This window comes from Arachis ipaensis, chromosome B2 (genome assembly GCF_059453495.1).
Source record: "Arachis ipaensis isolate K30076 ecotype BB chromosome B2, ASM5945349v1, whole genome shotgun sequence".
Classification (NCBI taxonomy): domain Eukaryota; kingdom Viridiplantae; phylum Streptophyta; class Magnoliopsida; order Fabales; family Fabaceae; genus Arachis; species Arachis ipaensis.
In genome coordinates, this window is record NC_142437.1 from 89,475,188 (window position 1) to 89,493,365 (window position 18,178).

General features: G+C 38.4%; 1 protein-coding gene and 1 pseudogene across 1 annotated transcript; one reads left to right on the top strand and one right to left on the bottom strand.

Annotated features, from left to right (window-relative positions):
* The first annotated feature begins 13,515 nt into the window (after positions 1-13,515).
* Positions 13,516-15,322, top strand: LOC148574782 (uncharacterized; annotated as a pseudogene).
* Positions 15,323-16,585: 1,263 nt separating this feature from the next.
* Positions 16,586-17,866, bottom strand: LOC148574783 (uncharacterized). Its single transcript, XM_088505957.1, has one exon. It carries the CDS (start codon positions 17,864-17,866, stop codon positions 16,586-16,588), a length of 1,281 nt encoding a protein of 426 aa, XP_088362083.1.
* Positions 17,867-18,178: the final 312 nt, after the last annotated feature.

Below are 18,178 nucleotides of genomic sequence, written 5' to 3' on the forward strand. Positions count from 1 at the left end.
AAAGAAATAAAAAATTGTAAATTATGTTTTTATTATTTTATATAAACATACTTTTCATATAAAGATTTAATTTTTCTAGTATTTATATATAATTCTAATTTCAAATTATAAATAGTAATGTATCATTAGGCGCTAATATGCCAGTTAATTCAGTCTTTTATTATTAAATGTGTATAAAAAAATTAGTTAGGATAATAAGTTATCTATAATTTAATTAAAATATTTTAATTTTAAATTTTAGAAATAAAAAAATATTTTTTTATAAATTATATATAACGAATAGTATTTTAAGAATAAAAGTGTTCACTAACTTTTTTTAATTTTTATATCTCCATATAATTAATAGTATTTAACAAAACTTATTTAATATATATATTTTTGCCCCCACTCCTAAAATTTTCTGGGTCCATCACTGGCAGGAGTTATACTCAGTCAAATTGCAAAGATCATTATATGGTCTTAAGCAATCTGGACGAATGTGGTATAATCGTCTTACTGAGTATTTGGCTAAAAACGGATTTAAGAATGATGATATCTACCCATGTATTTTCATAAAGAAATATGCATATAGATTCATTATAATTGCTGTGTACGTTGATGATTTAAATATCATTGGAACTCTTGAAGAGATTTCAACAATTATAAAAACTCTAAAAGAAGAGTTTGAGATGAAAGACCTTGGAAAGACTAAATTTTGTCTCGGTCTGCAGATCGAGCATACAAAAAATGAGATCTTTATTCATCAAACAACATACATAGAAAAGATCTTGAATAGATTTTATATGGATAAGTCACATCCATTAAGTACCCTAATTATCATAAGGTATTTGAATGTGAAAAAGGATCAACTCCGTCCTAAAGAAGAAAATGAAGATATCCTTGGTTCTGAAGTACCATATCTTAGTGCCATTGAAGCGCTAATGTACCTTGCTAATAATACACAACCTGACATATCATTTTCTGTAAATTTACTAGCAAGGTATAGTTCCTCTCCAACCAGAAGACAATGGAACGGAATCAAACAAATCTTTCGATATCTTCATGGAACGGTTGATATGGGATTGTTTTATCCCTATGGATCCAAGTCACAACTAGTTGGCTATGCAGATGCATGATACTTGTCTGATCCACACAAAGGGAGATCTCAAACAGGATACATATTCACATATGATAGTACAGCTATATCATAAAGGTCCACGAAACAGACGATAGCAGCAAGCTCCTCTAATCATGCTGAAATACTAGCGACACATGAAGCTAGTCGCGAGTGTTTTTGGCTCAAGAGTTTGATCCAATATATTATGTCATCATATGAACTGATTGATCATAAGATAGCTCCAATTGTCCTGTTTGTACAGCATGCATTGCTCAACTTAAGGGTGGATACATTAAAGGTGATAAAACAAAGCATATTTCTCCTAAATTCTTCTTTACTCATGATCTTCAAAATCAAGGGACAGTTGATGTCCAACAGATCCGCTCAAGTGATAATCTGGTAGATTTATTTACAAAATCGCTCCCAAAATTCTCTTTTGAAAGATTGATACATCAGATTGGGATGCGCCGATTTTGAGATATTAAATGATGTCGATAAGAGGGGGAGACTGTACTATTTTTTTCTTGGTCGGGTTTTTTTCCATTAGGTTTTTCTTGACAAGGTTTTTAACGAGACAGTGCCTATTACAAAGGATATTGTACTCTTTTTCCTTCACTAAAGTTTTTTCCATTGGTTTTTTCTTTAGTGAGGTTTTAACGAGGTATAATCCTAAATGGACATCCAAGGGGGAGTGTTGTGATAAGGATCACTACGTGGATGTCCATTCTCAAGAGAGAATGAATTTAATAACGTTAAAAATATAACATTTTATATGTGTATATAGGAAGTTAAGCTTCTGTTAATAACACAATAGTAATAACAAAATTACTCTCTCCTTTCATATATTGTTTCTCTTTTTCTCTCTTTTACAAATAAGTTGATATATATATATATATCATTTCTATTATATTAAGATAATTATATTGGTGAATATAAATACTAAAGTTATTTAAGTATATTCCTTTATTTTATATTTATTATCTGTTTCTTGTTTATTTAGTTATTTATTTATTTTATAACATAAATAAGTTTGTTAGAAATCGTCTTGGAATTTGGTTAATAGAATTCTTTTTTCGTATCTCCCTATATTTGATGTATTTTGATAAAATTGAAAAATTTTTTTAAAGGACCAAAATATTATTTCTTTATTTTAAGGTTTTTATTTGTCACTGCCTAAAGTGAGTCATAACTGGCCCTCAGGAAAATAGTTCCCTAGCAAATCTAACAGATTTGAATATAAGATAAATAAGAAGGTTACAAATATTTTTGATAAATTTACAGTTTCTAGAATAAATAATTACATATTTTTAATAAAAATAAAATAAATAAATATGGATGGATACATATGCCGCAGATGACGTCTAAGAATTCCACAAAGAATAGATACTCATTGCAGATCATTACTCTTGAATAGAAAGACTCACATAATCATACATTTATTCCTGAAAAATATTAAAAAAAAAAACGGAGTGAGTTTTGCAATCCAGTGACTAAACAGTACATCTATAATTCAAATGAGACCATATAAACATTATTATAAAAATAATTTTATTTAGAAAATAATAATTTGTATAAATATGTGAATCAATAAAGAAGTTCTCATACAGAAATAAAATCAAATAGTCCACACTTGGGCGGCTCCACCTCTAAGGGTAGTCATTTCCTCTCGTGTGTCCGTACTAGGGGTAGCAAGCGGGGAAGCCCGCCCCGTCCCGCTAGAAGCCCGCCCCGCCTAACAGCGGGCTGGCGGGCCGGCGGGCTAAGCCCGCCAAATATCCTTTTTTTATTTTTACTTTTAACTATTAAATAATATATATAAAGGCTTAAAAAAATCTCTTCTGTTTTTTACTTTTAACTATTATAATTTCTAAAAGTATAAAGAAATTATAATTTTTATATTCACAAACATTAAAGTCTTTGTAATTATAAATATTGTTCCCAAAGTAAAATAAACATAATCCAAAATATAATTATAAATATTGTCTCTAAAACAAAATAAACATAATCCAAAACACTCAATTTTCATCTTTATTCTCTTGTAAGTTGGGTTAGGTGAAGTTGGGTTTTGGCAAAAAAATTTGTAAAAATACTCCTTGCCAAAAAAATACTAAGCCCGGTGGGGAAGCCCGCCCCGCCCCGCCAAAGCCCGCAGTTTAAGCGGTGCAGGTAAGGTGGGCTTTTGCTATTTGGCGGTCCCAATTTTCCAACCCAACCCGCCTTTTTTGGCGGATTACGCGGGCCGGCCCGACGGATTTAGGCCCGTTTGCCACCCATAGTCCGTTCGGAATAACAAATCCAACGTGTGGCCTACACGTTAGGCTAGCAACGCCCCTGCTAGCTGAGGTCTGAGCCAGAGGCATCTAGGTTAACGTCATAACTGCCGTTAACTACGGTTTTCTAATACGAGCCTCCTAAACTAATTCAAAACATATAATTTCATATATAATCAATTCTACAGTCTTTCAAACATACGAGGTATCAAATAAAATAAAATCAAATAATACTTTCTCATCCAATCCTTTCCAATCATATTTTCGCAATCTTAAGGCATTTCAAACATATTTCACAATTTTAAAATAAGTGAGTACTAACAAATACTTCAATGCTTCAAAAACAGATATTCAAGTAAAATCAAATATTTTGGAATAATGCAAAACTTCATCAAAAAATATATATATGGTCTCATGTATAGTTCCGAAAGTATAAACTTCATAAAAATGAATTATTTAATTCTAATAAATCAATTATCCTAATGAATTTAAAATTATTCAAGAAAAATATAGTGAGTATAATTCAATGATCATAATAGATATATATCAAAATAATTATAGATGCACAATCAAACAAATATAAAAGTAAAGCCTACTCACAAATTGGTCCCAAGGGACAGAAGAGACCAAACTGGGAGTTCCAAAATAAAACACGAAGAAGGTTGAAGTATAGTGGAATGAAAGAGCACGAATTTTTGGGCCGAGGCAGTAGAAAGTTGCGGCTGCAACAACATAAGCTTCATTCCTACCAATATACATACAAATCAAGGGAGCAATGACAGCATCATCGCTGGCAGCCCTAGTAGCAACAACATAGGACAACTACAGTAAAAATGGCAATGAATCCAACAAGAGCAAAGGCAGAAAGGAAGTCAAGATAGAACAGAGTCAATAATAGGGCTTTACCGCAAGACAAGGCAGCACAAGATTAGTCTTACCAAAGGAAATAAGGGTATGGAGCATTGGCAGCTCCAATAAGGACAGAACCGGTATAAGCAAAGCGGAGCTAGGGCAAACTTGCAGAGTTTCCAACGGTGGCTTTTGGGACCTCAGCGTGGTTCCCGGCGACCAGAGGCGTGGTGCTGTAGCCTGCAACAACGGCAGAGGCGTACCAGCTCCCCCTCCTCGCGAGAGTCTCCTCTCTCTGACCATTGTGTTTCTCTCTCCTCTGCGAGCTCCTTTCTCTCTCTTCGAAGCCCCATACCCACAACCGCGATGGCAACGACGAAGCTCCCCTTCCAGCGGTAGGGACGAACTCCAAGGGTGACGGCGAGGATGGCGGGATAGCACCTTCTCCCTCGCGCTTCTTCCTTTCTCCTTCCCCTATTCCCTGTTTTGATCTCCTTCTCCTTCTCCCTCTCCTTTCCTCCTCTCTCTTCTTCCCAATCCTCACTCTCTCTATTTCTTCTGTGTGTGCTCATAACATGTGAGGTGAGAGTTGCGAGTGTTGTTAATTTTTAAATTAGGGTTAAATTTCAAAAAATAGTAAGGGTAATTTAATAATTTTAATAAAAATAGAGGATAGAATAGTAATTGAAAATTAAAATTAATTATTTTAGAATATCCTTTATTTATAAACCCATCAATTAGTTTTAATTAGATATTCTAATTTAAAAAAAATTTAGAGATAATTTAATTAATTTTCTTAGTTCATAAAAGTAAATTTAAATATCTTTAATAAAATTATTTCTATAATAAAAATCTCAATTTAGTAAAATAAAACATAACTCATTCATAATTTAAATTTTCTAAAAATAAGAGGGGTTACAATCTACCCTTCTTACAAAAAGTTTTGTCCTCAAAAATTGATATAAGATGGAAGAGATCTATACCAGCTTTACTTTTGCACACATTATGGAAAGAATATAGTTTCAGCATATACAATTTCAAATAGCATATGGCATGAATATAAGGAAAAAGTGCGAAGCGAAATAGAAGCCACAAAATACACCTGATGCAAAAGATTACACGGTTTTATCACTATTAAACATGAGAAAGAAGTATAAAGTGGTGCAAAAGTTACAAAATTGGTTTGTGTTAAAAAGACATTGTTAACATTCACACACATCCTTTTTCCCTTGATAAGGACACACATATAGCGCTTTTCAACTTGTACTAAAATCTCTTTAACTTTCTCATCACATCACTCTAACTTCATAATCTCCTTATTCTGTTGCACATATGTAATATATCCATGGTAGAAACTAGTCTCACATCAAGACTTGGAATTTCAACTTTCCAAACTTCATCATAACTTATCTTCACAACTTGTAACGTTGCATGCTTACAAGTTTTACCTTCTGCGTCCATAATTCATGTTCTATAGAGCTAACATATTGCTGGCTATATCTAGAAATCGCACGTGACATCGAAACAAGTTCGAACTTACTCAATGGGATACAAAAACTAGGAAGAGAACAAACATCACAGACAGTGTTCGAAAGAATTCAGAAGGATGCGTAGGATCGCAACTAAGCAATGATGTACAGAAACAATGAAGTGTTCTAGAAAGAAAGTCAATTCACATCTTAACAAGGAAATTTGAATCAATGAACTTCGATAGAAACAACAAAAGAAAAGATGGAGTATTAGGTCGAAACAAGTTCAAACTGAATAAAAGAAGTACAAAGCTCACAAGAATTGATCACTAAAGTCAGTGGCAATATTCACAAAGATTTAAGAGAATGATTAAGAACACAATCAAATAGGACATTCATTAACAATGGATAAAACTAAGAGATTTCACATGCTCAAAGGAAAAATATAAGACGAACATTTCAAAGAAATGATAAAAGCATAGATGCTATCACGTTAAACAAAACTAAGTTGAAACAAAGGATACTATGTTCATGAATTGGTGCTTAATAGCGGTTAGGGGCAAGGGTTTTTCCTCAAGATCTTTGGAGGATACCGGTGCGGAATTTATAACCCACAAACTAACTGGCATGTGCACCGAGTCGTACCAAGTAATACCTCAGGTGAGTGAGGGTCGATCCCACGAGGATTGATGGACTAAGCAACAATGGTTAAGTGATTTACTTAGTTAGACAAGCAAAAAATGGTGTTTGAGAGTTCAAAAGCATTAAACAGTAAATTCAGAATATTAGAAAAGTAAGCAGTAAACAAGATGTGAATAATATATGGAGAAACAGTTAAGGCTTCAGAGATATCTATTTTCCGGATTGACTTTTCTTACTAACTATTTTAATCATGCAAGATTCAATTCATGGCAAACTATAAATGACTAAGCCCTAATTCTTTAGACCTTCTTAGTCTACTCTAACTTTCATCAACCGCCAATTCCTTGGTCACTTAATTCCAATTAGAGAATAAAGTTCAATTCTAGTTTATGTGCCACAGAAACTCTAATTACCCAAATATAAAAGGATTATATGTCACGTATCATGTTAAGTCTAGATAATTAGAAATTTAGGAAAAATTATTTTCAAGCTGTTGTTCAAGTAAAGAGCTTTTCCAAGTTATACAAGAACTCAATTAGAATAAGGGTCATACTTCCGTTCCACCCAAAATTCATAAGATAAAGAACGAAAATAATTCTTGAATTATAAATTAGTACATGAATTAAAATAGAAAAATAATAGTATCAATCCATACAATAGATAGAGCTCCTAACCTTAACAGTAGATGTTTAGTTGCTCATGGTTCAGAGAGAAAACTAGGATTCTGAAAAACTGTAAAGTGCGGAATGAGGTAGGGAGAAGAGATTCCTGAATGGCTGATTCTTTTCCCTTTTTATATCTAATCCTAATTAATATAAAATATATTTCCTAAATCAAATAATATCTTTTTCTAATTATAAATAAAATAAAATTTAAATCGGAATTAATAGGAGATTGCGTGCTTGCTTCTTGGAGAGTTGGGGACCACTTGATTCCTTAATAATCCACGCCTAACTTGAGAAATCTCAAGTTAGGCGCAGCCTTGGCCGAATTGATAGAGAAGAAGTATGGACTATTATACATCGTTGGAAAGATCTGAAAGTTAGCTTTTCAACGCCACTAAAATCACATCAATTGGATTTCTGTAGCTCGAGTTATTCAGGTTTGAGTGCAGAGAGGTCAGGGTTGATAGCATCATTCGCCTTCTTCTCTTTTTCTGCGAAAATTCCATCAAATCCATCCGAATGCTACCTAAAATAAACAGAATTGCACATGAATCAAAGTAGCATCTATAGTGGCTAAAAGATAATTAATTCTTGATTAAACTCAACAAATTAAATACAAATTCACTAGAAAAGGTAGGAAAGATGCTCACGCATCAGATACTTAGGTGCACAATCAAACAAGCGTATGCATAAGCAAATGGAATGTGGTTGAAAGAGAATCAAGTTGTATTAAAGAAAAAAAATCTGGGGCAAAGGCTTCCTATAAAGTTAATAAAAGAATAGGTGGTGTTAATCATTGGACATTAACTTTGAACAAGGATTTCTCTTTAATATTTCTACCTAAAAGCATTGTACAACTCCTTTGAGTTAATGAATTGAACCACAAACAAGTAGTTGTAAATGAATTGTATTTGACTATAAAATGAGTTATATTTTGATGCCTTAAAGTTGAAGAAGGCAACTGATGGTTGAAATAGAGGATGTGATGCCGCAAATATAGTAGGGCAAAAATATCATTACATTCAGAAGCAATAATAATTAGCAATCTCATATCACATAACAATAGCAAACTAAGGATCAGTAATCTGCCTATATAAAAGTAGAATTGAGCAACTCTCATAATCCTCTCCTTCTTCTCAATATACTAATGGTTTCAAATTCTTTCATCAAGTGTCCCCTACTGGAAGGGAAGGAGGGTGCAAAAATTGTAAAGTTTTCTTTCTCAGTTAATAACATTACCAAATAATAGGCATATAAATTTTTTCAAGTATGCAAATTTTTTTAGCCTGAATGTTGTGATCTTCATTGGAAGAGTCTGTGAGAAATACAAATATTTTTTTCTTTGTATTATTGAAAATCAAGTATGAAATTTGAAATTGAATCAGATGCGACAATTGCAAACTAAGGTTCAAAAGTAAAAATGACAGATCAATAGTTGAATTCATCAAACACCATATTCCATAACAATGGCAAATCAAGGGCCAAATGCCCAAACCGATCCATTTATACTCCTCTCTTATGTGTTATGTTTATGCTAATTGTATTGCCAAACATGGGGCAAAATGTAATAAGACTTGACAATTTTTTTATTGACAATTCTGAATTCTCATTAATGTCCAAATTTAGTACAACAGCTGAGCAAAGGAAAGCAATCAATTTAAAGGGAAATAACATGTAACAACGAAGCAAATGCTTTTACTCAGCACACAGACCAAAGTTGTTAGGCATTTGAAATGTCGAATGTCGAAGACCCAAAAAGGAACAAAAGATAAATCAAGAACAAATAATTACATGCAAGGCAGTGAAGGAATAATTACATTGTGTTTAATGAAAAAGGATTAGTGAACCTAAATAGTAAGCAAAACAGAAGCAAATTAAGGCCGATCTTGTTATCTCCTATTTATCTTTAATTAAATTCAAATGACAAACAAATTAAGGCTCTATATTGTTAATTAGTTCATCCTTACATAAAGTAACAAGGTTTAATCATACACACGCAAATCAAGGATCTATAAATCAAGTTTAATCACACACTGTATTTTCACCTCATAAAGAGGCAAAATAGCTGAACTAATATAAAAAGATAGAAATCTAAAATTGAACTAATCCATATTCTCAACAGAACAAGTAATCAATATTCAATATTCAATAATCAATTAATCAAAAATCAAGATGTCAAGGGAAGCAGACAAACTAGAAGAGAGACATTACATAGCTACAGCAATGGTGGAGAGACAAGACGTAGCAGCACGATCAGATCAAGATATGTATAAGATATAAGAGATGAAGCAAAGGAATCAAATCACATTTCAAGAAGAATTAAAACAAGAAACTCCCAATATGAAAGATAGAAGAATGAACGATATGTCAAATCACGCGGCAGGATCAAAGCGCATACTTCAACACAAACTAACCTGAGAAGAATACCTAGTGTTCCTGATGTGAGGATTATCGTCGGTTAGGAATTTCACAAAATAATTCCGTTGATAGTATAGTTCCAAGCCAACAAGTAACGCTCAATCAAAGTTTAATTTGTTTGTCACGAGTGCAAACCCAATAAAATAACCGAAGTATTTAAACCTCGGGTCGTCTCTCAAAGGAATTACAGTGAGGTGTGCACATTATTGGTTATGGTATTCAAGTGGTTGGGTTGGTAAAAAAGGGCAAGAAACTAAACCAAACAATTAAAGATAACAACTACTAAAAAGAGGCATTCATGGTAAGGATTGAGAATATAGGCTTTCTATCCTAGTCATTAATTATATTAGAATAATTATCAAGAGCTAATCCTATTTAGTCATCTCCAACATTGGAAGAAGGTATAATGTTATCTTCACATGAGAGAAAGTCAAATAAGACTAGTTAATCTCAATCCAAAAGTCCTAATCAACTTACTAATTGAATTAGCAAGAGATTAGAGTCAATAGAGACAATATTAATTAACAACTCTAGATCACCAACATAAGTTGGGTATTAATGACTTAAGATTACCTAATTTCTCTTTTCAAGCCAAGAATGCTAAAAAAACTATTCTAACATCCAACCAAATATTTTGTCAAACATTTGGAAGGCATAAAAGGAAAATTTGTTAAATTGCAAGAAATATAAATTCTACAACTATCCAATTGCAAGGGAACAATAACAACTCAATTAAATAATAAAAGAACATAAAACATAAATTGTATTAAATGAAAATCAAAGTAACAAGAGTTCTCATAAACATAAAAGAGGCTCAAGGGGAAATTAACAAGAAAACTAAGAAGAACAAAGATATAAGAATAAGAAATTGTAAAGAAAACAAGATGAAAACAAGAATTAAAACCTAAATTAAAGAGAGTTTAACCTAATTCTAACATAATTCTAGAGAGAAGAAGGAGATTCTCTCTCTAGAAACTACCTAAAGCATGGTCCTTAATCTCATCTAATTACTTCCCCTTTGACCCATCTTGAATTCTGCATCAAGTAGCCTCTGAAATGAGTTGGATTTGGGCCTGGAAAGCTCATAAATCGCTCCTAGTGAATTCACTTTAATGAGGTCACGTGCCTCTTGTCATGCGCGTGTGTGGATGACGCGTGCACGTCGCTGGCAAATTTCCTCCTCACGCGTACGCGTGGGTGACGCGTGCGCGTGGTCTTGAATTCTCCAAATGCTCATTTCTTCATGAATTCTCCACTTTGCATGCTTTTCTCTTCACTTCTTCCATCCAATACTTGCCTTATGAACCTGAAATCACTCAACAAATATATCAAGGTATGGAATGGAATTAAAGTGACTTAAATTTAGCTATTTTAAGGCCTAAAAAGCATGTTTTCACACTTAAGCACAAATTAGGGAGAATTACAAAACCATGCTATTTCATTGAATAAATATGGGATAAGTTGATAAAATCCCCTAAATTAAGTACAAGATAAACCACGAAATTGGAGTTTATCAGTTCCTAAACTTAACGATTACCATTACAAAAAAAAAAAAAAGGAAAGAAGGAGTTTAGAAGAACTATTCCTTGCATGTTATAATTTAGCCCTGTATGCATCATGCCCAACAACCACACCACAAGAAGTGACGATGCTAGATATTTTAACTCACGATGCATGATTTATTATAATTAGTTGAAAGTAATAAGGGGAAACACTCTTGTAAAAAAAAAAACAAAATTGTTAAACTTTAAGGAATTAGATAGTAATTCACAGCAAACACAGATCGAATCTTCTAAGTAATTCCTAAAATACTGACATCAGAGATCATAGAGAACAACATGATGATGAAGAAGATTAAAGCATACATTCGCCAAAAATAGGGGAAGATTAAACTAGCTACAAGAGAAACCGCGAACCAGAACCCAAACCGAAACCATTACAAAAACACATTCAAGAAAATCTACCAAAGGATAAGTTAAGATTGGGTACAAGAAAAAGAACAGGAGTAGTAAGAAGCGGCAAAGGACGCATGATCACAAAAATCAGAAGAGACAATTACACAGAGGACAAAGATGACATTCCTATAGGCCTTTGATAGAGCCACAATTTGTACAAATAGGCGCGCTTCTATTTATACAATTATGATCCTACCACAGGACACTTGCTCCATATTACAGAGATTAAACCTAAGCTCCGATACCACTTTGTCACAGCCCAAAGTGAGCCATGACTGGCGCTCAGGAAAATAGTTCCCTAGCAAGTCTAACAGATTTGAATATAAGATAAATACGAAGGTTACAAATATTTTTGATAAATTTATAGTTTCTAGAATAAATAATTACAAATATATTTTTAATAAAAATAAAATAAATAAATATGGATGGATCCTGCCTATGACATATGGAGCAGATGACGTCTAAGAATTCAACAAAGAATAGATACCCATTGCAGATCATTACTCTTGAATAGAAAGACTCACATAATCATACATTTATTCCTAAAAAATATCTTTTAAAAAAAAATAGAGTGAGTCTTGCAACCCAGTGACTAGACAGTACATCTATAATTCACATGAGACCATATAAATATTATCATAAAAATAATTTTATTTAGAAAATAATAATTTGTATAAATATGTGAATCAATAAGGGAATTCTCATACAGAAATAAAATCAAATAATCCACACTTGGGCAGCTCCACTCTAAGGGTAGCCCTTTCCTCTCGTGTGTCCGTACGGAAAACAGATCCAATGTGTGGCTTACATGTTAGGCTAGCAACGCCCCTACTAGCTGAGGTCTGAGCCAGATGCATCTAGGTTAACTTCATAACCGCCGTTAACTACGTTTTTCTAATACGAGCCTCCCAAACCAATTCAAAACATGTGTTCGTTACCTGGGGTCCACGGGTTGTCGGTAGGTGATGATTGAGAGAGTGAGGGAGGTTCCGAGCGGGCGCAGAGTGAAGGCTGGCAACGTCGGAGGGCGGACGGAGCGGGGGGTGGCCACCTGCAAGGACACTCCGACGATCAAGTCAGAGTCCGTACTAGGGGTGGCAGAGTTATGTAAGGATGTGACGTACCTCGGGGGGAGAGCTGTCCCCCTTTTATATGCTGTGCTGGGTGGGCCTAATAGGGGCCTAGCCCATTGGTTGAGGAGTAAAGTTGTCATCCTCCACATGTGCGGGTCGTCCGTACTTGGAGCCGGTACTCGGGGTGCCGATCCTAAGGGTTCCGACCCGGGTGGTGACGCGTTTAGCGCGGTGAGTTGATCTCCCTCTGGGTCGGGCGTGGTTGACCGACCCGCGGAGACCGGTTGTAGCTTCTTGGGTCTGGGCGGGGTGGTGCCCCGACCCGGCGACTTCCTGGGCTAGTTTGGTAACCCATAACAGTGCCCCTAACACGCCTGCCTCGAGATTTGGTGCTCGTGGTTGGGCGCGTTTGTCTTTTGCTGGAATGGTGAGATTTCTTCCTTTCTCGGTAGCTCGTTGGTGGCGTTTTGTTTCTCGCGTGCTTGGTGGTTTCAGTTTTTGTGTTGCTTTCTTGGTTTTGGCGCCTGGGCATTAAATGCCCATCATTTCATTGATTTGAATTTTGGGCGAAATGTCAAACGTGCCCATGTCTTTTGGCGTTCTTCCTCGGCAGTTACTTTCTCCTTTTATTATTTTTATTTCCTAACCCTCTCTTCTCTTTATTATTTCCCTTTTTCTTTCTCTCTTTCTTCCTACGCTGCTGCTGCTCCTTGTTCCTATCAACGCCGCTGTTTCAAGCATTCTTGCTCCCCGTTCCCACTTTGCAGGTCCTGCTTCTCTTGGTAAGCTCTCATAGCCTCTTTCTTTTTGGTTATTTCTCCTTATCTTTTGTGCATTTGCTTCGTGTATGTTTGGGTCTTCCTTTCTTTCTAGAGGGGGTGCCACTGGATTTCGCATTTTTGGGTCTTTCTAGATTTTGTTCATGTTTCTGGGTTTTCTTGGGTTTTTGTTCGTGGTTCTGGGTTTTCCTGGGTTAGTATGCCAGGGGTTAGGGAGAGGTTTATAGTTTTTCTTTCGCTTTCTTGTTTTGAGGGTTCCCGACCTCCCATGTTGACTAAGTGGTGCCCCCGCTGTAGGTATGGACGATCGTGTCGCTTCCTCGAGTCAGGCCCAGCGCCCTTTGGCTGACTTCATCGACCATTATGCTTGGGTTTCCTTCGATGTGAAGGATACTCCTTCTAAGATGACCAATGAGGGTCTCCAGAAGCTACGACAATCCGGGCTCTTATGTGGAGGGGATCCCGAGGAGGCGTTTTACCAGGTCTATGTCCCTGCTGGTCGGGAGCGTGTCTGCCACAAGAATCTGGCTTCTCCACGAGTTGTCGATTGGCTGTGGGTTTACGATCCTATGTTCATGACTTTGGGGCTTCGTTTACCCTTTTCTCCTTTTGTTATGAGTTTACTGAATCGCTGCGACGTCACTCCGTCGCAACTTCACCCGAATAGTTGGGCCTCTATTCGGTGCTTTGAGATGGTTTGCGAGTACCTCGAGCTGCCGCTTTCAGTGAACGTCTTCCTTTATCTCTTCTTGCTCATGAAACCTTCTAGCCAGGGGAAGGCTAAGAAGGGTTACATGTCTTTTAGAGCCCAACAGGGGCGTAGAATCTTTGGCCTATTTGAAGATTCTTTCCATGGTTTTAAGTCTACCTTCTTCAAGGTTAGACCGATTAAAGATTACTAGCCTTTTTGGCTTACGGCTGAGGGAGCTCGGCGGATCCCGACCTACTGGAGTTTTGGTGCGGGATCCGATTATCTTAATAAGGTGTCTTATGACTGGCTGAGCTCGGAAGAACGGAACATTGCTGATATACTTTTGGCCATTTTTGGTGAAAAGAACCTTAATCCTCGCATGTTAATGGGGGACCGGGAGGCCGTTCGATCGTATGTTGGTGGGTTTTTCCTCCTTGTAGCTCTTTTGTGTTTTATTTTTCTACTGTTGACGCCTTTCTTCCTTTTTGTTTGCAGTTACTATGGCTAGTGGCAATAAGACTTTGGCTGACCTGATGAACCTCATTAAAGGTAATGAGGAAGGTGAAGGTGACTTCCCGCCTACTCCCTCGGCGAGTCAGGAGCACGGGGATATTGAGGAAGCTAGTGGTCGGATAGGTGGGCCTGATCCGGCTCACCAAGAAAATGTTATTTCTCCCGAGGAGCTTGAGGAGGCTACCGGCGTGGAAACGGAGATCTTTGAGGAGGATTTTGGTGATGATGAGCTGAGGGCCGTAGGTAACCCTAAGAAGAGGAAGAGGGATTCCGGGAAAGCCCTCTCGGTTATGGAGAAGAACTTTGATGCTGGGGGTTTTATTGAGTCCCATTTGCTTCCCGGTACTGAGTCGTATTTCCACGAAGCCGACCTCTCCGGTCAAGCTAGGTGGATTTATCGTAGTCTCCTTCGTGCTGCTGCTATTGCCAAGAAGGTGGAGCCCATCCTGGGTAACTATCATGCCATGGAGGTGAAGCTTCGAAACTCCCAAAAAGATTTGACAGATTCATGATCTCGGGAGGAGTCTCTGAAGACTAAGTTGGCTGATCGTGAGAGGAAGGCTGAGGAGGATGCCAAGGAGATTAACAGGCTGGTATATCGGGATATGGCTTTAATGAAGGACCTGAATGCCTCTCGTGGTGAGACTGTGGCCATGAAGAAGAGGGTTGAGGAATTGGAAGAGAAGCTGAAGTTGGCTGAGAGTTCGGCGGAGGCGGTTGCTCGGGATATGGCTGCCTTGAAGAAGAGGAACAAAGATCTTGCGAAGGGAGCTCGCGAAGCTGTTAAGCTGACTGAGGAAGGGATAAAGCTCCAGGTGGCAGTACTGGCTCCCGACCTTGACCTCTCTCAGGTTGGTGCGATGAAGACTGTGGAGGGTGGGAAGATTGTTGACATCCTTTGAATTATTTGGATATTCCTGTCTTGTTTTACTTTTTGTTTGTAATATTTATCATTTCGGGCTTGCTGGTAGGCGCCCTTTGGTTGTATTTGAACACTTTTTGCTTGTGCTCGTGCTATTTGGCATTTATCGGATTTTGTTCGGGCCGTCGTGGCCTTTGCTCTTTATTTCGCTTGCTCGGGCCGTCATGGCATTTTGCTTAATCCGTTTATTATGATACTACTTTGAGCCGTTTATTTTTGGTCCCTTATGGTTCCCGGGGTGATCAGTCCTGGGTTACCGTTGGGTCGACCGTTTTGTTTCTTTTCGTTGCGCTTTTGTTTTGAGACTTGGGAGAGAGTGAACTTGCAAAAGATAAGCTTATCATATTGTCAGACAAGGAAATATGTAATGCATAAACAAATTCAAGCGAAAGAAGATATTCGTGTGAAACATAAAAGGAGAACGTAAAAGCGAAACATGGGGATGGGGATTGGGGTTGTGTGATCGCCCCTTCTTACGAGTAGAACCTTCTGAGGTTCGCCATGTTCCATGTCCTCGGTACTTCGTTCCCATTTAACCTTTCTAGTTTGTAACCCCCTTTGCCGAGGACTTCTTTTATTCTGTAAGGTCCTTCCCAGTTTGCGGCTAGCTTGCCTTCTCCTGGTGTTGGGGGTCCTATGTGGTTTCGTCGTAGGACCAGGTCGCCTTCTCCCAAGTTTCTTTTCAATACTTTGCCATTGTATCTGAGGGCCACTCTCTGCTTGATTGCTGCTTCTGCTAGGTGCGCCATTTGCCTTGTCTCGTCGGCTAGGTCTTTTTCAACTGCCTCGCTACCCCCTCCGAGGAGCAGCCTCAGACTTGGTTCCCCGACCTCGACTGGGATGACAGCGTTGACCCCGTATGTGAGTCGGAAGGGGGTTTCTCCGGTGGATGATTGGGGGGTGGTCCTGTACGACCATAGTACTGGGGCTAATTCCTCTGCCCATGAGCCTTTCTTTCCCTCAAGTCACTTTTTCAGCCCCTTTAGGATAACTTTGTTGGCTGCTTCGACTTGGCCGTTGGTTTGAGGGTGTTCGACTGAGGAGAACTTTTGCTTAATCCCTAGTCCTTCTAAGAACCCTTTGAACTTCTTGTCGGTGAATTGGGTCTCGTTGTCCGATATGACGGTTTCCGGTATCCCGAACCTTGTGACCACTTGTTTCCACATGAACTTTTGGCAGTTCGCTGCAGATATACTGGCTAGTGGTTCTGCTTCTACCCACTTGGTGTAATAATCTATGGCCACTATAAGTACTTCACCTGCCCGGGTCCTGGTGGGAATGGTCCTAGGAGGTCGACTCCCCATTGGGCGAAAGGTCGGGGGGCCATCATTAGATTGAGCTCCTCTGGAGGTGCTTTGTGGAAGTTGGTATTCTCCTGGCACTTTTTACATTTCTTCACGAACTTCTGGGCATCTGACATCATTGTAGGCCAGTAGTATCCCGCCCTGATGATTTTTCTTGCTAGAGATCTTCCCCCGATGTGGTGACCACAACACCCTTCGTGTACCTCCCTTAGGACGTAGTCCGTCTGGTCGGGGCATAAGCATTTTAGTAGTGGTTGGTGGAGCCCTCTCTTGTATAGCTGCCCCTGTATGATTGTGTATTTAAGAGCTTCCCTTTTGACAATCTCCGCCTCTTTTTGGTTGGGAGGTGTTTCTGCGTGCTCCAGATATCGGGAGATAGGGTCCATCCATGAGGGCGGGTTTGGTGCTTGAGCCGTGCACATGATGATCGCAAGTTCCGTTGCTAGCCTTTGGATCAGAGATCTGTTCCCCGTGCCGGGTTTGGTGCTTGCGAGCTTGGAGAGGAGGTCGGCTCGGGCGTTCCTTTCCCTGGGAACGTGCTTGATTGTGACTTCTTCGAAGCTTTTGCATAGTTCTCTTACTTTTTCCAAGTATTTTTGTAGTAGTGCATCCCTGGCTTTGTAGCTGCCGTTTACCTGGGAAGTGACGATTTGGGAGTCGCTGCTCACTTCTATTCTTGATGCTCCGACCTCTTTGGCTAGCATTAACCCTCCAATCAAAGCTTCATACTCAGCTTGGTTGTTTGAGACCGGGAATTCGAACTTGATGGATTGTTCGTATGCTACTCCTGCCGAGTTTTCGAGGATGATCCCGGCCCCTCTAAACGTTTGGTTGGATGCTCCGTCAACGTGGAGCTTCCACCGTGTGCTCGGTACGTCGGGGGCTTCTCCTGTGACTTCAACGAGAAAGTCTGCCATGGCTTGGGCTTTGATTGCTTGCCTTGGTTCATACCGCAAGTCGTATTGGGATAGTTCCACTGCCCATGCCATCATTCTTCCCGCTAGGTCGGGTTTTTGGAGGACTTGTCGGATGGCTTGGTCGGTTCTCAAGATGATTGTGTGCCCTTGGAAGTATTGTTTTAGTCTTCTTGATGAAACCAATAGGGCGTAGGCTAGCTTTTCCAACTTGGTATATCTCGTCTCTGCCCCTTGAAGTGTTTTTCTGATGAAGTATATTGGGCGCTGGGTTTTGTCCTCCTCCCTGACTAGGACTGCTGCCATTGCTTATATGGTCACGGCCAAGTACAGGTACAAGGGCTCGCCTTCTCTGGGTTTGCTGAGCATAGGGGGTTCTGAGATTATCCTCTTGAAATGGTTGAATGCCTCTTCGCATTCCTGGGTCCATTCAAAGGTGATTCCTTTCTTCATCAAGTTGAAGAATGGAATGGCCCTTTCAGCCGAGGCTCCGAGAAACCGGGATAGGGCTGTGAGTTTCCCGGTGAGCCGTTGTACATCTTTGATGCTCCCGAGGCTCATCATTTTGAGGACGGCTTCGCACTTGTCCGGGTTAGCTTCTACTCCTCTCTGGGTTAT

Coding starts and splice junctions, on each gene's coding strand:
- LOC148574783 (XM_088505957.1), bottom strand. CDS start 17,866: ATGGCAGCAGTCCTAGTCAGGGAGGAGGACAAAACCCAGCGCCCAATA.